General features: G+C 41.3%; 1 protein-coding gene across 1 annotated transcript; it reads left to right on the top strand.

Annotated features, from left to right (window-relative positions):
• Positions 1-1,299: 1,299 nt before the first annotated feature.
• On the top strand, positions 1,300-7,196 carry SNRPB (small nuclear ribonucleoprotein polypeptides B and B1). The gene is made up of 6 exons (XM_074317634.1): positions 1,300-1,472; positions 3,312-3,423; positions 4,910-5,062; positions 5,599-5,737; positions 6,049-6,174; positions 7,039-7,196. The coding sequence occupies exons 1-6, from the start codon at positions 1,342-1,344 to the stop codon at positions 7,074-7,076; spliced, it is 699 nt and encodes a 232-aa protein (XP_074173735.1). The 5' UTR covers positions 1,300-1,341; the 3' UTR covers positions 7,077-7,196.
• The last annotated feature ends 16,301 nt before the right edge of the window (positions 7,197-23,497 follow it).

Genomic DNA, 23,497 nt, shown 5'->3' with positions numbered 1-23,497 from the left:
TGTGAGAGCAAGAGAGGAAGCAAAGAACTGTTAGGGGCTCATTCAGTGATCCAAGTCAGAGATAATGGTGCAGTGGAGCTGGTGTCAACAGATTCAAGATATTTTGAAGGTGAGGCCCATAGGATTTGCTGTTGGATTATGAGATGGGAGAGAAATAGGAATCAAGGATGCTACCAAATTTGTCATTTTGTTTTCTAACCCAAGAAACTTCTGAGATGGGAAACACTGGTAGAAAGTGGTGTTGGGAAGAAAAGTAAATAGAATCAAGAATTCAGTTTTCAATGTTAAATTTAGTATGGCTATTAGACATCCATGTCAAGCGGGTGGCTGGATATAAAAGACCAGGAGTTAAATGAAGAAACCAGGGTTAGAAGAATAGATTTGAAAAAAGCCTGAACCTATAGGTAGCATTCAAAAGACATGGGACTGGATGGGATTGGTTGATTGAGTCAAATAATTAAGCCTTTATTTTGTGCCAAGCACTGTTCTAGGCACTGCAGCAATGAACAATACACAAAAAATCATACGTTGGAACTTGCATTCTAATAGGGAGGGACAGCAAAATAACTAAAAAAAAAAAAAAAAAAGTATGTTAGCGATCAGTGTTAAAGAGAAAAACTATAACTGCCAGGGGCACCTGACAATTTGCATTGTGATGTGTATATAGTCTATTTTAGCAAAGCTATACTGAAATCCAAGTAATAAAGCAGAATAGGTTATTGGGTTAATTAAGAAGTGTAGCAAATTACATATTCTTAAAGACCATGTGTGTTCAAACTGATTAGCACACTGGTCACCAGAAAGCTTTCCTCCCGAAGGTAGTCTTGGAGGCACACTTATATGGGGATTGCATTCTCACCACGCTGACCAGCTCCTTTCTGATAAGCTTCTGGTTGATTGGATTTTTAGTGCCAGTCCAATTCCAGCTCTTTCCTCAGTCTTTTTAATGGGATGTGGGTGACAGCACTGGAGTCACACACCTAGAATCCACAGTGGCAGATGACTAATCTCGTATGGGTGGATTGGATTAGTTTGGAGACATCCTGCACTCACCCCTGAAACACAGCCTAAACAAAGGCAATTGTAATACGAAATGATTTGAAGGGGAGGGGAATAATAGTAGTGGGTAGAGGTCAGGGCTGGACACGCAGTGACACGGGAGGATTCCTGGCAAAGGGCTGTGGCTGGAAGACAGAACTGAGAAGCTACTGAGAAAGACAGACACATGGCAAAGAAGGCCACAGCAGACTTTTGAGGAAGGACTAGGGATATGTGGGTCCCAAGGAGCCGAGTGTCATCCCTGCTGATCTCTCCTTGCAGACGGTGGGCAAGAGCAGCAAGATGCTGCAGCACATCGACTACAGGATGAGGTGCATCCTGCAAGACGGTCGTATCTTCATTGGCACCTTCAAGGCTTTCGACAAGCACATGAATTTGATCCTATGTGACTGCGATGAATTCAGGAAGATCAAGTGAGGAGTGGGCTGTGGGGAGGGATTTGGGTGAGGGGGGTAGATTGGGTGGGTGGGCCAAGTGAGAGGTCATGTAGCTAGCTGCTTTCTGTCAGTTTGTTTGCTCTCCTGGTTTAGAGGGCAGATTTAAATGGGGACATTGGTCACTAAGAAATCGCCTTCCTTAGCCCAGCAAGCCTGTTCTATAGTTGTAGCAGATTACAAGTTGTAAGGAGAGCTGCTAGGCTTTTTGTTTCTCTGACTTTCTTGTGCCCCTGGGTACTGGGGTAAAGGGCTCTCATGTTCTCCCCACAGGTGTGTGAGGGGGGAGAGCTTGATTTTCTGGCCTCAGTGCCTATTTGTAAAGCTGTAGCCTAAAGGGCTTTCCCAATGCAGCCTGGTCTGAAACTGCTTTAAGAAGCCTCTGACCCTCTTCAGGGTAAGTGCTCAGCTCCCTGTGTGGGTTTGGGGCCAGTGATTTTTGTTGGCATTTATAGAAATAATTGGAGATATTTTCTGCTTTCCTATAATTCCATAAGTTATTGGTTAACTACCTTGTCTTAAGACTCACAGGTCTTAAGCTTCTGGCCTATTAAAATATGTGGTCTAGCTTTTTGTCATATTTTTATATTCAAGGCATCTTGAGGCTCAAAGGTTATGTGACTTCTGTGGTCACTCAGCAGTCTTTTGCCATGCGCAGTGTCCATGTTATGTTGTCAGCAGTTGTGAATTCCCTTTGATTCCCTTTGGAGCTGTTGTTTTCTTTGTGGCATGAGGTCTAGAAATATAGGACAAAAAATGTGCTAGGGATGGCTGAGTGCCAAGTGTACACATTAGAGAAGGGGTAGAACTATTCCAAACGGGTTTCTTCTGTTTTTTAAATCAAACTAACTTTATTCTGATAATTAAAAAAATGTTTAGAAAATATTTTTTAAAAATACAGAAAAATATATGCAAAAAAATGCCCACAAAGGTTTTTTTTTTTTTAATTGTGAAAAGGCAATATGTGTTTTTATTAAAAAGGAAGAAAATATAGATGAGCTAAAACAGAAAGGAAAAAAATGTCCACCTACTGAAAACCACTGTTAATTTCTTTTTCCATTTTATTTTTATTTTTTTAATTAAAGTTTATTGGGGTGACAGTTGTTAGTAAAGTTACATAGGTTTCAGGTGTACAATTCTGTAATACATCATCTATATATCATGTCGTGTAAACTGCTGTTAATAAAAAACAGCATTAAAATGAAATCTTCACATTGTTTTTTAAAATCAGGTATTTTGTCTTTATTTTTAGGGTACTGGCTTTTTCTTTCCTTCCGCTACTTTGTTATTTTTCCCACTTTACATTCATATTTGGTTTATCCTTTTCTGGATGTGGCTGTTTGGAGATTTTTGTTTTTGTGCTTTGAGGACAGAGGTGTAGTTCTGGTGTAGTTAACTCTTACCTTTTTTTATGGCTTCTCTTTCTGATTGAGGTGAGGGACGAAGTGATAGGCCTGTGAGGTTGAATTGCTACTGGTAGGATCCTGCATGTAAGTGGGGTGAGTGGGATTAACACTTGACTGAAGAAAGGCCTTAACAATTGCCCAGAATAACATTTGAGCCAGGGCTGGGCTTTTTTGATTCTTTTCTTATCTCTTGGTCTGGGCATCCTCTTTGCATGGGAAACAACCACTTAAGGGGTTACAGATTAAGCCTGTGAAGATTATCTAGGGGAGCTGTCTTAGGGGAAGTTTATGGACCATTTGTCAAGATACAGATTGTGAAACAAATCTTGGAGTCCCCTAGGCAGGTGACCATGAACTTTACCCTCTTTCTAACGCTTGCTTTTTTGGTTTCTTTTCTTAAACCTGTCTTTAGGCCAAAGAACTCAAAACAGGCAGAGAGAGAAGAAAAGCGAGTCCTCGGTCTGGTGCTGCTTCGTGGGGAGAACCTCGTCTCAATGACAGTAGAGGGACCTCCTCCCAAAGATGTAAGAGCCTGAAGCAAGTCTTGTGAAAGAAAGCTTACCATGAACCAGGCTGTGTGTTAGGTTCTCTGTGTTTCATTGCAATACTCACAGGCAGCCTCTGGCTTTGCCCCCCTTTTATTGATAATAAACAGAATCTTTAAGAGGTTGCCCTGTAAATAACAAGTGGAGATAGGGAACTAAATAGCATTTGAAGATTTATAACTTTAAAGCCCTCCCTTCTTTCTCAGTTGATGTACATAGTGAGTCAGTAGAAAAGGAACCTAAGAGCCATCTGGGTCAATTCTTAATGTGATGACAGTCTAGCCTGACTTTAAAAACTTGTGACTTCAAACAGTAGAATATGTATGTATTTTGTACAGTTACAGAATATTAGTTAACATTTATTGAGCATCTGCTGTGTGCCAAGCACTTTAGTATTTAATCCTTGTAACCATATTTTGAGACAAATTATTCGTACTTTATAGATAAAACACTATAAACTGGGTTTTAGTAACTTGCCTAAGGTGTCACATCTAGTAAGTGGTGAAATTAGATTTAATCCCAGGCATTCTTGGTTCTGTAAACACCATCCTACATTTAGAAATAGAGCAGGCTTTAGAGAGTCTAATAAAAAAATTTTTGGTTTTTCCTTTTTCATTTTAAGACATTTTCCATTAAAGGAATAGTCCTCTTAACCTGTTTTTATTTTTGTCCACTTATATATCTGTTTTTGTGTATTTAACACATAATATACATGTAATATCTTGTTCTACTTTTTCACTTAACATTGTAAATGTTTTTCTACTTGCTTTATACAAGTCATGTTTTAATGACTAAAGATATTCTCACAAGTGAATACAGAGTAGTTTATCGTAGTCATTTCTTTGTTTTTGGACTTTAGTTGAAGCTTTTTCCAATATAAATCTGCAAGGGATGTTACCATATTTTTTGTTTCAAAGCATATGTACATATTCATAAGTCTTGGTACCTATTTCCAGTAGAATTTGCTTTTCTAATGTAGCCCATTATAAACCTTCATGAGTACAACCAGTTTTGTCATAATTGCGTCATTTGCAGATGTGGAAACAGTCCCAGAATCATGGGATTACTTGCCCTCTGTCACCTACCAGGTGATAAGCAGAGCTGGGACTGGACCTGATGTTTCTTTGATGTCAGGTCAAATGCTTTTGTCTATTGTACCCTTATGAATGGAGCACTGGCCCTTGGTTGGTTAATTTTCATAGGAGTGCACATAGGTGGTTGTGTTGCGGCATGTTTCTCTATCTCTAGACTTACCCTTAAGCTCCTCTGGCCTGCTGCGGGAGTGACAGCTAGGCACATTATCTTGGATGGAGGAGGAATGGTGTTAACCACATATGGGTGGGTAGCGTCTGTAAGTTGTTTTGATGCCCTATAAATCTGAGGGGTTCTCTTGGCAATGGTATTCCAAAGTATATGTCTGATTCTCTAGGCCACAAGCATTTTAGTATGTTTCTTTATTTTTCAGACTGGCATTGCCCGAGTACCACTTGCTGGGGCTGCTGGAGGCCCAGGGATCGGCAGGGCTGCTGGCAGAGGAATCCCAGCTGGTGTTCCCATGCCCCAGGCTCCTGCAGGACTTGCTGGGCCAGTCCGTGGGGTTGGTGGGCCATCACAACAGGTGAGGACTTGGGGAAGGGCCCCAGTGTCTGGTGGTTAAAAATAAAGATAGGAGTGTCCACAGTTTGGGAAGAGTCCAGAATGACCACCCTATGACTGTCAAGCTGTCAGTGTTTCAGTGTGGTTTGTATGTCGTCTCAGAGTCAAGCGAAAAGGAAAACTTGTCATTGTAAATTATATTGATGCTATCAAAGATAGGCATGAAGGGTATATTAGCTAACTGTATTGGAGCACAATGTTTCCATGACAACATTTGAAATATACTCTCTTATAACCTATTATCAGTCATTTGAAAATGCAGGTGCCTTCTCTAATTTGCGTTAGGCCTCTTTAACTCAGGCCTAGAAGATGGGAATTGGGCATTGAAGCTTGATCTTCTGTGGAAGGTGGTTTTGGATAGGAAGTCTGATGCTGAGTTGTAGCTTAGGGGTTTTGGTATCTGCTGTTTATTTACCAAGTTGGGGATGAGAGTTACAAGTTGGGGACGCTGTATTGTACTGTATTATTCTGCTTAATTCTCTTCCTGTGTCCTCTTAGGTGATGACCCCCCAAGGAAGAGGCACTGTTGCAGCTGCTGCAGCTGCTGCCACAGCCAGTATTGCAGGGGCCCCAACCCAGTACCCACCCGGCCGTGGGGGTCCTCCCCCGCCTATGGGCCGAGGGGCACCCCCTCCAGGTGAGGAGCCCTTAAGGAGACCATTGCTAATTGATAGAAAATGCCTGAGCTGGATTTATGATGAGATACAGTCTTAACTGAAACTCATGATGAGTTTCTATAATTAAGCAGGATTACTCTGAGATCCAGCCTGGCTGACTGACCATGGACAAGAGCCATTGGGAGCCTTACCTCTTTGGCTCAAGTTCCAGTTTGCTACTGGGAGGATGGAATGGTCCATCTGTCTCAGACCTTGGTGGACAGCTTTGTATGCTTCCTGCTACCTTTTCGAAAGATACGTGAGCTGTATTCTTGGCGCTTTTGTCTTCCAGGCATGATGGGCCCACCTCCTGGTATGAGGCCTCCCATGGGTCCCCCAATGGGGATCCCCCCTGGACGAGGAACTCCAATGGGCATGCCCCCTCCAGGGATGCGGCCCCCTCCCCCAGGGATGCGAGGTAAGTGCCTGCAGCAGTGACTTGGACTTTCTTCCTTAGAGCCATATTGGAATGGGAAGTGAGGAAAGATTGAATTTGATTGGATTTACCCTCTGGGTTTTCAGGCCTTAAGCCTAGGGAAGTGAACTCTTAGAGGACAACTTAGCCCAGAAAGGAAAGGGAACAGCATTTCTTAAATTGACGTAATTCCCTCTTAGAACAGTTGAAGCAGCCCTGCACCAGCTTACTTCTCAATGTCCGAGGTAATATTCTCAGGGCACTGAAGTAATGAATTCTGAGGTCCCCAATAAAGGTCATGGAATTAATTGTCTTATGCCTTTTGGTTTGATAGAGTTTACTAAGAGGGCAGTGGGCTTTGCTGTAGTATTTAATACGTATATCTGTTTAACTCCCGTTTGAGAAACGCTGACATAGATCAGCCCTTTCATTTTATAAATAAGGAAACAGGCCCAGAGAGAGCTCAGTGTCCAGATTTCCAGACCACTCATAGTGGTCTTTAAGATAACTCACAGTCATACTAGGTGACCCCTTTTTCTCTAGTCCAGGTTTTCTGTTTTGGGGTTTTGTAAGCATAGGAACCTAGTCAGCCCCAGAGAAGTCCCCCATCAGTACATATATCCCTCTGATCACTTGATAACTAGGGTGTGGGAGGCTGGAGCAGGGATGGGGATTGAGTTGCAGATCAGGCACTGACTGAATTTCTTACTCTTACTTCAGGCCTTCTTTGACCCTTGGCCACAGAGTTACGGAAGTAGCTCCACAGAGGCGTGGGCCCGGTTCCTAAGGGCCACATTACTGCAGACCTGTTTGTTTGTAATGCCGTTGTTCGTGGAGTCTCACCGGATTGTCTGGTTTCCCTTACAGGGCCCCCTCCCCTGGGAATGCGCCCACCAAGGCCCTAGACTCATCTTGGCCCTCCTCAGCTCCCTGCCTGATACGAAAGGCTGTACATAGTCCTTTTATTTCCTTGTGACCTGTGAAACAAATTTATAATAAACTCTTAATAGGATATTCTAAATGCACCTAGTGGATCTGTTCATTTTTAGAAAAATCTTTGATAATATCGGGTGCTTAATAGAGTCAAGAAGGGGTGCCTTGGAAAAATTGGCCCTAATCTTAGCTGCTTCCCTTAGAAAATATTTTACTACACGTTTGCAGAGATGTACAACGTCATACCAAGAGAATACAAAATTCAACTATAACGAGACATTTTTAACCTATCAAACTGGCAAAGATCAGTTTGTTGAAATAAACACTCATATAGTGTTGGTGAGGTTGGAAATTGGTGTATCCTCTTTGGAAGGAACTTACCTAGGTAGCTTCTTGAGCAGTACTTTAGATTGTCATTTATTTTTGTACAATAAAGTATGAAGTAAATACTAAAAATGAAAATCCTATTGAGAAAGGAACAGTTTTTGTATAAATTTCTCCCAGGGTTACACACATACGTATAACTTTACCCAACTTTTGCACTGTAGGACTTCCATGATTTTTTCCACCCAAAGTCTATGTTCAGTTGATATGATGGCCACTGAACTACTTAGAACATTGAGCTTAAAGGGTACAGATAATAAGAGGTGGCCACTAATCTTAAATTACTGTCTATGCGGAAGACAGTTCTAAATGCAAAGGAGAACTTAATGACAAGACGAGGTATGGGGGTGCTTCAGGAATGTAGGGTGGTTCAACAAACCACAGGAAAAACAAGGAAAAAGCCTCATGATCATCTCAGTAGACGCAGAAAAAGCATTTGGCAAAATTCCAACACCCTTTCATGATAGAAACACTAAACTAATAGAAGGGAACTATCTAAACATGATAAAGGGATTCACAAAAAATCCACAGCTAACAAAGTGAAAGGCTGAAAACCCCTAAGATCAGAAGCAAGACAAGGGTACCACTGGCTACTGCTATTCGACATTGTACTGGAAGTTCTAGCCAGAACAATTAGGCAAGAAAAAGAAAAGGTTCAAATTGGAAAGGAGGAAGTAAAACTTAAATATCCTATATATAGGTAATTCCAAAGAATCCATAAGAAAGGTGCTAGAGCTGGTAAGTGAATTTACCAAAATGGCAGGGTAAAAGATCACACAAAAATCAATTGTATTTCTACATACTAGCAATGAACAATCCGAAAAGGAAATTTTAAAAATTCTGTTTATAACAGCATCCAAAAGAATAAAATGCCTAACAATGAATTTAACCAAGGAGGTAAAAGAGTTGTACGCTGAAAACCACAAGCATCCTGAAAGAAGGGAAACCTAAGTAAATGGGAAGACATTTCATGTTCATGGATTAGAAGACTTAATATTGTTAAAATGGCAGCATTCCCCAAAGGGGTCTGTAGGTTCAGTGCAATCACTATCAAAATTCCAGTGGCTTTCTCAGAAATGCATAAGCTGAACCTCAAATTTATAAGAAGCTGCAAGGGGTTCCAAATAGCAAAAAATCCTGAAAAAGAACCAAGTTGAAGGACTCACACTTCTGATTTAAAAAGTTCCTACAAAACTTCAGTAATCAGAACTGGTACTGTTAAGGATAGACTTAGGCCAATGGAATAGAATTGAGAATCCAGAAGTAAACTTGCAAGTGTGGCCAGTTGATTTTTGACACTGCCAAGACCTTTCACTGGGAAAAGAAGAGTCTCTCCAACAAATAGTGCTGGACAACTGGATAACTTCATGCAAAAGAGTGAAGTTGGAGCTATTCCTCAATATATCACTAACTCAAAATGGATCAACAATAGAAATACATGAACCAAAACTATAATAAGACTTCTAGAAGACAATGGGCAAATCTTCATGACCTTGGATTTGGTGATGGATTTTCAGATTTGACACCAAAAGCACAAGCAACAAGAAAAATTACAAACTTTGCATTAAAAGATATCAAGAATGTGGAAAGAACCTACCAAAGAGAAAATACTCGCAAGTCATATATCTGATTTGGGTTTAATACCGAAATTATAAAGAACTTTTGTAACTCAACAAGTAAAAAGATAATTGAGCTCAATTAAAAAGTCAGCAAAGGAATTAAATAGACATTTCTTCGAAGATACACAAAATGGACAGTGAGCACATGATAAGGTGTTCAACATGGTTGTTAAATGCAAATCAAAACCACAATGAGATTCCACTTCACACCAACTAGGATGGATTTAATGGAAAAAAAGGGAAAGTTGGTAAGTATGTGGAGAAATAGGAACCCTGGTGCATTACTGGTGAGAATGTAAAATAGTGCAGCCACTGTGGAAAACTGGCAGTTCCTCAAAAAGTTAAGCATAGAGCTACCATACGACCCAGCAATTCCACTTCTAGGTATATACGCAAGAGAAATGAAAATACATGTCCACACAGAAGCTTGTATACGAATGTTTGTGACAGCATTATTCATAATAACCAGTAGTTGGAATCAACCCAACTGTCCATCAATGAATGGATAAACTAATACATTGAATGGAATACTATTCAGCCAACAAAAGGGATGAAATGTTGATACATGCGGCCACTTGGATGAACCTCAAAAACATAATGCTAAGTGAAAGAAGCCAGACACCAAATGTCACATATGATTCTTTGTATATGAAATATCTATGTAAAACTGGAGAGATGGAAAGCTGATTAGAAGTTACCAGGGGGTGGGGGAAATGGAGAGTGATTACTTAGTGGATATTGGGTGTTTTATAATGTGGTGATGAAAACGTTTTGAGACTAGAAATAGCTGGTAGTTGCACAACATTCTAAATACACTAAGTACCATTGAGTTCCAATGGTCAAAGTGGTTAATTGTATATTATGTGAATTTGCCCTTAATTAAAGAAGGAAAAGAAAGTTTCTTCATGGAGAGTTTACCAAGGCTTTTCATCGTGGGAAGGATCGTCCCAGCGGAGGAAAAGGCTAAGGAGTAGTAGATCAGGGAGGTGCGCTTGGCAGCAGCAGCTTTTGGCAGAAGTGTCAATGGTTGGCTCAGATAGTGTCAAAGGAACCTGTACCCTGAGCACAAACTGCAAAGCAGGGCTGAGGCAACCCTCTGACTAGCCTCCCATCTACCTGCCAGGTGTGACCCAGAAGGCTTCACTCCTAGCCTGAGCCAAAAGGCAGGGACTTACACACTTACTACACAAATAAACATAAATCAACAAAGGGAAAACGTGGAGTCACACATTACCTAGTGGTTAAGCAGAGTGAAAATCCTGGATGCTCAAAATTTCTTGAAAATAGATTAAAGCTCTCTTTAAAGTATAATCTATACAGTTCTGTGTATACAACCCTACACAGAAAAATCTTAGACACATTTGCTTTTGAGAACCATTGACTAAGAGAACAAACAAAGGGAAAAGTCTGCAATCAGATATCTGGGCATTCTGACCATTGTTATCTTTAAGATAACTCCTAAGTCCTTGATGGGGAAAGAAGTTTGGGTAGAGAATTCTGATGTGCTTTGACTTGTCTGTCGACTTTACTCCAGTTTTCATATTAAGCTTCTATAAAATTAGTTCAATTAGTAAATTGGTCTGTGGCTGTGAGGACTAACTGAGATAACAGAATAAAGGTATTTATTAAGTTTGCTGCTAGATTTAAGTCTTAAATTTTGCTTGGTTAGACCCACTTGCATACTATTCCATAGTTTACGTATTCTGCTGTTTCTTTAAAAAATATTTTATTATATAAACTTTCATTAAAGAATGGCTATGGAAAGAAAATACCATGTTTCCCCGAAAATAAGACCTAGCCGGACCATCGCTCTAATGCGTCTTTTGGAGCAAAAATTAATATAAGACCTGGTATTATATTTTATATTACATTATATTATATTATAACCAGTCTTATAGTAAAATAAGTCCAGGTCTTATATTAATTTTTGCTCCAAAAGACACTTTAGAGCTGGTGGTCTGGCTAGGTCTTATTTTTGGGGAAACAGGGTACTGAGTCCCAACACCCCAACCATTCAATGTTAGCCTTTGTCTGCTTGTTGGGTTTTGTGGTCTTAAGTACTCAACTTTCTATTTCTTTTAACATCAAAAAACTTTATGTCCAGATCTTTGCAAACATTATAATGATGTTAGTATTTCTTTAAGTGAACATGACACTATTAACTAATTCTCTGTAGTTGGACATTTAGAGTAGTTTTTTCACTAACAAAGTAATGATCATATTATTGCATAAAGAGTTTTCTATATTTAATCATTAAAAAAGGAACTGCGTCAAAGGATGTAAATGTTTTAATTAACTTTCTTAAAATTTGAGTCAATTTGCCCTGTTACAAAACAGACACAACTACACTTTTCACAACATGCTCCTCAGAATTGGTAATTGTCATTTAGAGGAAATACGCTTTTCTAGTTTGACAACTGAAAATGATAACATCATTGTATTTTGTTTATTTCAAAGGAGGGATTTAAGCATTTTGTTATTTATTTCTTCTTTTGTGTATTGTCTTAAAAGTTTTGTGAGAGACGTTTTTCCATTTTACATGTTTTCATAATGATAACTCGGTGTATATCTAGCGAGCGTAGCATAACTCAGTCATTCTTCCCATTTTGGGAATTCGTATTATCTCTGATTTCTCATGACTGCAAATACAGGCAGACAGTAAAATATTTTGTGTAGAAATATTTTTTTCTTTGGGTTTTCTGAGATTCTAGGAGCCATACTAATGATTCAAAGGCAGACCTAGGAAGAAGGAAACGCTCATTTACCAAATCTAGGTATATGCATAAAATATCTCTGGGAGGCTACACACTAGGAATTGTCCAGTTTCGTTGCCTGTGGGGAAAGGAACCTAGTTCGAAGGGAATTGGAATGAAAGGGAGATTTTCTGTTGTACACTATTTAGAATTTTTAAAATGTTGAGCCATGTGAATGCATTACTTAGTTAAAAAAAATTAAGTACATTTAAAAAATTAAAAATGGTGAAATAAAAATGGTGACTTAAAAAAGATAAATCCACTAGGGGGCAGCATTGCTCTGCCAGGGAGAAGGGAGCAGCACCTGCATGGGCTCTTATGCACAAGTGTGTTGTTGAAATTGTGGGTTGTTTTTTTCTTTTTTACCTTCTGTATTGTTCTAATTTTCTACAATGACCTATACAGAAATATAATACACTTTAAGGAAGTGTCAAGCTCTGCACCTCTTTAGCTGTGGGGTTGTACTCCCATATTAGTGTATAAATTACTAAACGTAGAGTTACTGAGGAAGAAGGGTGGTTACATTTAATGTTGATAGATATACCGAATAGCCCTCCAATTGTATTATCCTACACTATTAACAGTGCACACAGTTCCAACACAGTGTATTGTGACATTGTTAGATCCTGTTCAATCTGATAAGTAAAAAAATATCTCCTTGTTTTAATGTATATATATTTGGTTTTCAGGGAGGCTAGTTCTGTTTTCACATATTTAGAAGCAATTTATTTTTCTGTGAACTACTTCCCCCATTCTAATGAAGGCAGGGAATTTGTCTAGGTTGTTTCCAATTGCTCTGTGCACTCAACACACGTTGAATGATGAATGAATGAACCTGAGCTCCAGGTTCCTAATCTGTAAAATGAGCGTTGTGTCTTGTTGCCTCATGGGAGGTAGGTTGACTCCTTCACCAAATTTGGGTTGGAGAGCTGAGACTGAGGGCTCTATGCATGCATCAAGGGGGTAGGAAAAGATTAATTTTTGACATACTGAGACTTTCTGTGGAGAGGGGGCAGGCCCCTGAGCAGATCTGAAGATGGCTTAAGCGAGCAAGGAGGGGTATCTGGCCCATTTTATTATGCTTAGGGGGCAGGGCTGTGGTAATGGTCCTACAAGAGGGCCAGAGCTTGCATGGCGTAAACTTCCCATAGATATCAAAGGAGGGAGCCCACAAGCTTTCTTACAGCAACATAAAAAAATGAAGCCAGACATTATTATGTGATAATAGAATCTCATCTCATTGAAGATTGAATGATGTACTATACATAATAAGGTTAGCACAGAGGAAATTGTCAATAAATATTGGCCATTATTGTTGCTCTTGAGTCTTTCAATTCTAACTTTGTAAAGGGAGAGTTTTTTTTCTTTTGAATATAACACAATATCTTTTTTTTTTTAGGAGTGAGATCTATAGTTAGAGGATTTGCTTATTCTTTTGTATGATGAGGCTTATTCATCTGTTTCTTCCGTGGACCAGGTGCAGTGTTTTGCATGGAGTTAATGAAAGAACATACCCATGTCCAGGGTGGCTCATACTGAGAACCATGCACAGTGCTGGGCACTTCATGTGCATTTGTCAGGGAATGCTAGCTGACGTGGATGAAAGAGAATATCCCTGGGGTGTGGGGTGGGCAGGTTGGTTGGTAAAGCTGATCACGTGCATAGCCTATGACCCAGCAATTGAACTCCTAGAATATATATATATGTATATATATGTATATATATATATATATATATATATATATCCAACAGAAATGCTGACATATGTTTACAGACAAGAATATATATATAGCAACTCAATTCAGAATAGCCCCAAACTGGAAACTACCCAAATATCCATTCATAGTAAAATGGAGAAATTGTAGTATATCCAGAGAATACTGCACATCAAGGACCTACAATAACACACAGCAATATGGATGGATCTTCTGTACAGAATGTCAAGTGACAGAGCCGAAGACCAAACACAAAATACATACTGTGTAATTCCATTCACATGAAGCACAAAGACTAATCTTTGCTTGTAGAATTTGGGATAATGGTTTCCCTGGGAGCAGGCACAAAGGGAGTTTCTAGGGTACTGGTAACGCTCTATTTCTTGATCCAGGTGCTGGTTACCCAGTGGGTTCAGTTTGTAAATATTCAGCAAGCTGCTCGCTTTTGATAGCAATTCATTTCTGAATGTATGTTAAGCCCCTATAAAAATAAAAATATCCTCATTCGGGAAAATCTAAAAGGAAATTTACCACCGTGTTAACTGTGGCAGGGTCTAGGTGATGAGACTCTGGCTAGTGTTTCCCTTCTCTTTATGCTCCTAATTTACTACCATTCATTCATTTATTCATTCACTGGATGCTTCTTGAATGCCTAATATGTACTAGGCACTGTTCTATTTAACTCTGCTGGGTATATAAGAGTAAACAAAATAGAATTCTCTGTAGTTGATGAGCTTACATTCTAGAAGGGGAAGAAGGACAACAAATAGTAACGATGTAAATACATTATGTCAAGTGGTAATAATTGCTCTGGAGTAAACCAGGAAGAGGGAGATGCAAAGTGCTATCATTGTGGTGCTGTTTAATCAGGGTGGTCAGAAAGGACCCTACTGAGAAAGAACAATTTGAACAGACACCTACAGCTTTGAGCCATGCAGATATGGTTGGGGATGGAGCAAAAGGACTCCAGGTAGAGGGTACAGCAACTGCAAAGACACTGAAGTGGGAGCATACTTTATTTTTCAGAGACTATCAAGAAGGTCATAGTGCCAGTTTATCCATTTATTGTATCTCAGGTCCAAATCCACCCTTCAGTGCCTGCTCTGTAGCTAGACTCAAAATATTATTGCCCTCTGGCATGATGTTAAGGTTTGTCAGTAGTGGGTGCTAGAGAGACATCGCAGGAAGAGAGAGGGCTTTCTTTTCTGGTTTGGTGTGCCCTCGGCAGGATTCTATAGCCTGCATTGCTTCTCCAGGCCCAGCTCCCACAGCCTGGGTGGTCTCTCCAGCCCTGGGGGCTTCTGCAGGGGAGATGGCTTCTTGCAATGCACAGTGGCCATCAGCACCCAGCAACCAACAGGGAATCCTGTTGACATCCCTGTCATGTCAACCTAGAGCTGCTTCCTCATCTCCCTACCCAAGCTCTGTAGTCTTACCAGAGCAAGGCAGGCCATGAGGACTGCAGCTCTGCTGCTGATGGGACTGACTTTATTGAGAAGAGTGAAGAAAATTACATGCCCAGGATTGATGTACAAAACAACAGTGATATCAGTGGTAAACAATCAGAGAAGGCCAACATTATGGTAGATTAAGGCCTCTTTACTGATTGGGGAAAAAACAGACACGTAGACCAGCCAGAAATTTAACAAAGGAGCTCTGAGAAGTGGGTCTTGATAAGATCCTACTTATCCCTGGTGGTCTGGAAGACTAAGCTGATGCCCAAGGCTGTGAGCATCCAAGGAGAGACAAGAGAGGATCCCAGCCATCTATTCTCTGCTTGAATGCGAGATCTTGTAAAGACAGAATATAAAAGGTGGGGCCCACTTATAAATTGCCTGAGCTTTGAATGTATTCCAGATTCATTACCAAAGGATGGAAGCCTTACCAACTCAAGGTGTTTAACCACAACCTCTAACTAATCACGTGCTGACCCAGGGGTGACTCTAGGAAGTCGAGCTTAAAAATAAGTACAAGAATTAAAAAAACAAGAAACTCTAAGTACCATATACTCCATAGAATTAATCAGGTGAACAAATCCCAGACACAAATAAAGGGACAAATAAACAGCAATAACAACCACCCAACCTGGGGGGATCAGAATTCAGAGTTGCAGCAATATATGATATAAAATGTCCAATCTTCAACAAAGGATGGCACACACACACACACACACACACACACACACACACTCCTACAAACCAGAAAAGTGTGACCTCCATCCAGAAAAAAGCAGTCAATACACAATTCTGAGGGGGCCCAGACATTAGATTAAGCAGACAAAGACTTCAGGTATTATCAACATATTTGCCTAACAGATTATAGAACATTCCACCTGACAGCAACAGAATACACATTTTCTTAAGCACTCATTGAACATTCTTGAGGATGGACTATACTGTAGTCAATAAAACCAGCCTCAATCAATTAAAATTTTAAATTAAACTTTTAATTTTGAGATAACGATAGATTCACATGCCGTTGTAAGAAACAATACAGAGAGATTCCGAGCACGAGCACAGTTTCCCCAGTGCCCCAATGGTAACATCTTGTCAAACTGCAGTACATCACAAGCAGGATATTGACATTGAGGCAGTCAGATAGAGAACATTCCGTACAAAGCCCCTTGTGCTGCTGTGCTTCCTTTTATATCCACACGCTATTTCACTCCCACTCCCTCCTTGACCTCAGGCAACCACTGATCATGTCTCCGTTTTATAAGTTTGTCATTTCAAGAATGTTATATAAATGGAATTGTACAGTATATAACCTTTTATAAACACACAATATTACAATAGTTTCAGGGGTAGGTACACCATACTTGTTAACATTTGTAGACCTAAACAAGTGATCACCATGATAAGACCAGCAACCATCTGACACCGTACCATATTATTGACTATTTTCCCCATGCCGTATGTTATATACCCATGACTTACTTGTTTTATACCTGGAAACTTGAACCACTTATTGCCCTTCACCTTTTCCACCCTTTTTAATTTTTCAATTACAGTTGACATTCAGTATTATTTTATATTAATTTTAGGGGTACAGAATAGTGGTTAGATATTTATATAATTTAAGAAGTGATCCCCCTGACTAGTCTAGTGCCCACCTGGCACTATACATAGTTATTACCATATTATTGACTATATATATTCCCTCCGCTGTACTTTACATCCCTGTGACTATTTTGTAACTACAAGTTTGCACGTTTTAAACCCGTCATCTTTTTCACCCTGCCCCCCAATTCCCTCCCATCTATCATCTCAACACATCTAGTATCCATCGGACACCATACATAGTTATTACAATATTATTGACTACATTCCTTATGCTGTACCCTACATCCGCATGACTACATTGTAACAACCAGTTTGTACTTCTTAATTCCTTCACCTTTTTCACCCAACCCCCAACCCCCCTCCCATCTGGCAACCATCAAAATGTTCTCTGTATCTATGAGTTTGTTTCTGATTTGTTTGTTTGCTTATTTTGTTCTTTAGATGCAAAATCACATTGCATCTGTCTTTCTCTGTCTGACATACTCCACTCAGCACAATACCCTCCAGGTCCATCCATGCCACCACAAATGACAAGGACCCATTCCCTTCCATGGCCTAGGAATATTCCACTGTATATACGTACCACCTCCTCTTTATCCATTCTTTCACCGATGGACACCCAGGCTGCCTCCATATCTTGGCCATCGTAAACAACGCTGCAGTGAACATACGGATGCCCACATTCATTCAAAGCAGCGTTTTGGGTTTATTCAGGTAAATACCCAGAAGTGGGATTGCTGGGTTCTTCTTTGTCTCTTGTTATAGCTTTTGTTTTAAAGTCTATTTTGTCTGGTATAAGTATGGCTACAACAGCCTTTTTTTTTCCCCCATGAAATGTCTATTTCCATATTTTTACTTTCCATCTGTGTCTTTCATCTGAAGTGATTCTCTTGTAGGCAGCATATGTAAGGATTTTATTTCTTATCCATTCAGCCCTCCTATGTCTTTTGATTTGAGCATTTAATCCATTTATATTGAAAGTAATTTTTGATAGATCTGTCACTATTGCCATTTTATTACTCATAATTTTGATTCCCCTTCTTCCCCCCCATCTTAAAGAAGTCCCTCTGACATTCCTTGTAATACTGGTTTGATGTTGATGAACTCCTTCAGCTTCTTGTCTGGGAAGCTCTTTATCTGTCCTTCAATTTTAAATGATAGCCTTGCTCAGTAGTGTAGTCTTTGGTCGTAGATCCTTGCTTTTCATCACTTTGAATATTTCCTGTCAATCCCTTCTGGCCTGCAAAGTTTCTGTTGAGAAATCAGCTGACAATCTTACGGGAACTCCCTTATAAGTTACTAGTTACCTCTAGGATTCTCTCTTGTCTTTAAACTTTCCCATTTTAATTGTAATGTGTTTTGGTGTGGGCCTGTTTGGGTTCATCTTGTTTGGGACTCTGCACTTCCTAGACTTGTATGCCTATTTCCTTCTCCAGGTTAGGAAAGTTTTCAGTAATCATTTCTTCAAATAGGTTCTCAAACCCTTGCTTTCTCTCTTCTCTTTCTGGTACTCCTATAATACAAATGTTGTTACGCTTGAGATTGTCCCAGAGGTCACTTAAATTATCCTCATTGTTTTGGGTTCTTTTTTTTTTTTTTGCTGTTATGATTGGGTGCTTTCTGTTACTTTGTCTTCCAAATCGCTGATGTGATCCTCTGCTTCATCTAGTCTACTGGTGATTCCTTCTAGTGCATTCTTCATTTCAGTTGTTATATTCTTCACTTCTGACTGGTTCTTTTTTATGGTTTCTATGTCCTTTTTTATGCTTGCTATCTCTTTGATGAAGTTCTCATTGAGTTCTTTGAGCATCCTTATTTATTTATTTTTTTAAAGATTTTATTGGGGAAGGGGAACAGGACTTTATTGGGGTAACAGTGTGTACTTCCAGGGCTTTTTCCAAGTTGTTGTCCTTTCAATCTTAGTTGTGGAGGGCACAGCTCAGCTCCAGGTCCAGTTGCCGTTGTTAGTTGCAGGAGGCACAGCCCACCATCCCTTGCGTGAGTCGAACTGGCAACTTTGAGAGCTCCGACCAACTGAGCCATCCAGGAGCTCAGCGGCAGCCTTGAGCATCCTTATAACCATTGTTTTGAATTCTGTCTCTGGTAGATTGCTTGCCTCCATTTTGCTTATTTTTTTTTTTTCTGAAGTTTTCTCCTATTCTTTTATTTGGAATGTATTTCTTTGTTTCTGCCTCCCTGTGTTTCTTTCTATGTATGAGATAGATCTGCTATGTCTCCCAGTCATGGCTGGGTGGCCTTATGTAGTAGGTGCCCTGTGTGACCCTGGCACAGTCTCCCCAGTCACCTGCTCCAGGTGCTCCAGGAGTGTCCCTTGTGTGGGTTGTGTGTGCCATTCTCTTATAGTTGAGCTTGATTGCTATTGGCACCTCAGTGGGTGAAATTGGCACTCAGGCTGATTGGCTGTGGGGTTTGGCCATATCCATAGCTTATGGGTTGCTACATGGGTGGCTTACCCCAGTGTGTGGGACTCATGCCAGTGGGCTCTGGTGCCTATTGAGACACTCCTTTTTGTATGCTGCTTGTAGGTCTAATTGGGCAGTGATCTGCTGTGGTCTGAAGTCAACCTCCAGGTATGTCGGTTCTGGGGTCTCTTGGGAGGGGCTCCAGTGCAGGCCTATGTATCTACTGCCTGTAATCAGGTGGGGACTACCTGGTAGGAGCTACAAAGTAATCTGTGGTTTTTCACTCTCTGTGCTAAACCTGGAGGCATGTAAGAGAGGCCATGCTGTGAACTGAGGATGGCTGCCACCATTACCTGGCCTGGGTAGCTGTGCAAAAAGCCAGGACATCCTGAGGCCTGCTGCCACATGCCGACTCCCTTAAAGTTCAGCCACTGATAAAGCCTAGTGCGGTATACAAGTTGGGTGAGGCAGGATCTCAGGGAGTCACTAGAGTGGGAAGAGTTGTGTTCACCAGGTTAACGTAGGTTCTACTTTGGTGCCAGTTCTGATCCTGGAGCTACTCAGGAAAAGTCTCAGAGCACAATGAGGCCAGTCGTTGCCTGCTTGGGGCCCGTGAACTCCAATAGTTTTCCAAGAAAGAGGGCAATGTGGATGGGGCTGTCTGCTCACCAAGAAAGTGCCTCTGGAGTTGGGGGAGTTGGGTGGGGCATGGTCCCAGTGAGTCAGCAGGGTGGAGCCCCAGAGCTCAACAGACCAATCAGATTCAGATTTGGCCCTAAACATAAGGAGTGGGCTCAACACATTAAAGATGGCAGCTGCCTGCTGGGCTGCATGGGATGAGGACCCCACACAGGGAAAATGGTGACTGTCCTCCAGCCCTGGCTTTGAAGTCACACACCTCAGTCTGTTCCCTGTATGCCTCTGATGCCCCCGGAGACACTATCTCTCCACTGGAGCCCAAGGTGAGTTCCCAAAAGAGTGAGTTTGTACGCAGGCAGCTTAAGAGGACCTCTGGGTTTCCTGCAGCCTTCCGACCCACCCGGATGGTTGGAATCCTCTTCCTGGCACCAGTATTCGGGAAGAGGAATCTGGAATGGGGCTGAGGTCCTTCGCTCCTCTGAGGGGAAACTCCGTGGCCAAGGTATCCCTCCCTATTTTCAACTGCCACCTGGAGGTTTCGGACCTTCCTGTTCTTGTCTCTGTCCCCCCTACAAGTCTCAACATGGTTTCTTCTTTATATTCTTAATTATAAAACTTCTGTTCAGCCAGACTTCAGTTGGTTCTCCAGGTTGATTGTTCTATAACTTAGTTGTAATTTTAATGTGTTCATAGAAGAAAGCAGGCATGGTGTTTATTTACTCCACCATCTTGGATCTCTCCCCAACATATAAACTTTTAGGATTGGTTTCTTTTACTTAGAATAATTCTATGGAGATTCTGCCATGTGTTGTGTGTATCAATAGTCCAGTTTTCATATTGCTGAGTATGGTTGTACTGCAGCTTAATTACTCACCAGCTGAAGGACATCTAGATTGTTTCCGGTTTGAGGGCTACTACAAATAGAACTTCTATAAACATCTATGTAGCTTTTTGTGTGAACACAAGTTTCATTTCCTGGGATAAATGCCCAGGAGTGCAATTTCTGAATTGTATGATAATTGCATCTTTCATTTCCCTCTCTTTTCTTTCCTCCTCCTCCTCTTCCTTCTTCTCCTCATCATCCTCTTTCTTCTCGCTTAGAAACTGCCAAACTATTTTCCAGAGCAGATGTAACATTTTACAATTACACCAGCAACGTAAGAGTAATCAAATTTCTCTGCATCCTTGCCAGCATTTGGTATTGTCACTGTTTTCAAAATTTTTTTTAGCTGTTTTGTTGGTATGTAGTGCTATCTCATTGTAGTTTTAATCTGCACTTCCCTAAGGGCTAATAATATTCAACATCTTTTCATGTGCTTATTTGCCATCTGTATGTCCTCTTCAGTGAAAAGTTTATGTTTTTTATCTATTTTCTTAATTAGATTGGTTTTTTACTGTTGAATTTTAAGAGTGCTTATGTATTCTAGATACTAATTCTTTGTCAGATATGTGGTTTGCAAACATTTTCTCCCAATAGCTTTTTAAAAAAAATCCCCTTAACAGGATCTTTCACAGAGCAAGAGTGTTGAATTTTGATAAAATCCAATTTATCAAATTTTTTTTGCTGCGATTTTGATAGGAATTGTATGAAACTGGCTGTCTCTCTCGAGATGCTCACTCTTGCAACCCACACACCATGTTGTGAGGAAGCCCAGGCCATGTGGACAGGTCCTAGGTGGCTGACGGACCCAGCTTAGGGCTTGGCCAACAACCACATTGGCCTCCAGAAATGTGACTAAACAAGCCTTTTGCTGATCCCAGACCCAGCCTTGTAGCTGCCCCAGATGTCACCAGGTTGAGCAAAGATGAGCTACTTCTAACAAGTCCTGCTCAAATTGCAGATTAAAGAGCAACATAATTGTTGTCATTATGTTAAGCCTTAAGTTATAGGTTGGCTTGTTACACAGCAATTGGTAACTGAAACATACAGAAACTGTGTCAGCAGAAATCACCTGGTGAGGACATCGCCCAGGGCTCTGCCACCTGTGATGCCCTCTGAGCATTCCTTCCATCCTAATCTCTTAAGAGTCAAAATCCCAGGAGAGAGCATGTGACTGTCTGAGTGAAGATGCCCAGGCAGGTTGAAGAAGGATGTGACTTTCTCAGCCTGAGCAAGAGGAGAGGGCAGTGCGAGATGGGAGCCAAGAGTCATCCTTCCCACGAGACTGTGTGGGAAAGGTGACTTTCCATAAGTGCTACTGGGAGAGCCCCGAACTATCACATCTGTTTCCCAGGTCTTTGCACAGCTGGCTCTTCTCATGCAGTATAGCCCAGTGGCTGAGGGCAGTTTACTGGCCTGAGTTCAAAACTCAGGTCTACCACATACCTGCTGTGCAATTCTGTGCAAGTGACTTAACCTCTCTATGCCTCCATTTTCTCATTTGGAAAGAGGAGGTAATAATAGTATCTACTTCACTGAGTTGTTATGAAGATTAAATAAACTAATAGTATACAAGTAAAGCACCTGAAACAGTGCCCGGCATACATTAAGCACACTAATTTAGTTTTTAATGATTATTTTTATTGCTATTATTAAAATTTTGGCTCAGATGTGTTTCTTGGATGCTACCATCTAAAGCTAGTCTTACCTCTACCACTTGAAGAGAGGTAGCATTCAGTTAAAAATTTTTTTTGGGTGTGTATCCAACTGCTAAGAGTGCTGCCCGCAGACGACGCTCAGCTGTAAGCTGCTTTAGGGATGGCCTCTGAAGCTGTAGAGAGCTAATTCGCCCAAAGTCATAGCTCGTCCAGGGTGAATCAGTGACAAATACAGGCATAGAAAGGCTTAGACATCTTGGCCCAACCTGGGAAAATTCTCATGGGTCATTCTAGCTCCAGAGCTGCCCATGGGGTGGGCCCAGGCTGTCACTGCGTCTGCATCATGGGTCGATTCCTCCCTCTGCACCCCCTGCTTCTTCCTCCCCCCTTTCACCGAGTTGATCCCCAGGCCGTTCCTCAATAAATGTCCTGCACCCTGAACTCCATCTCAGTCAGCTTCCTGGAAGGTCAACCTGCAGCAGCCGAACTTGAGGAAGACTGATAGTTGGCATTTGCTGGAAAGATGAAGTGTCTGCAGCTGCCAAAAGGGGAGATCACCTCGGACGACATGTGCAGTCTCCCTGCTGAAAGGAGCGTTCCTTTTACTAAGAGGGGGGATTGCTTCCTGTTCTGGTGGCAGGTGCATCGCAGAGTTCCTTTTGCTCTTGGAAAATGTATAAGAGGAGAAGTGAACACACATGAGTACAGGAGAGGACCCTGGTCAGATTTCAGGCTTTTTAATTATTTACTCCTGGAGAACAGGGATGTGAACACAGACTTCCACAACATGACAGAGCTGACGGATCCAGGAGTGCATCACACTTCTCAAATATTTCTGCCCAAGTACCTCAAAGAGAAAGGACGGTGAGCTTAGACCCCTGGTCTAGGAAGAGTGGTTGTGTTTACCCAGTGACATCAAGTACACCAGAGGGGTGTGTGGGCCCCCAGTTGAGAAGCTCAGATGTGGGTGAGAAATGCAAAGCCAAGGACTAGCGCTCGATCTGGCTAGGGTGTGATTGAGGTCAGAGCCCAGTGCAGGACCAGGTTCTGTTTGGGATCAGGGCTCAGCCTGGGCCTAGGCTCAATCAGAGATCAGGACTGGAGTTCACTCTTGTTCAGAACTTAGCCTGAAGCCAGGAGGAGGACTCAGTCTGTGGTCAGGACTTAGTCTGAGATTGGGATTAGGGCTCAGTCTGAGGTCGAGAGTGGCTGGGGCTGGACCGGGGCCCGGTGTGGAGTCAGGGCTTGGTCTAGGGCCAG

The sequence above is a fragment of the Rhinolophus sinicus genome, linkage group LG13 (genome assembly GCF_036562045.2).
Source record: "Rhinolophus sinicus isolate RSC01 linkage group LG13, ASM3656204v1, whole genome shotgun sequence".
NCBI classification, from domain to species: domain Eukaryota; kingdom Metazoa; phylum Chordata; class Mammalia; order Chiroptera; family Rhinolophidae; genus Rhinolophus; species Rhinolophus sinicus.
This window is presented reverse-complemented; position numbering and strand designations above follow the sequence as displayed.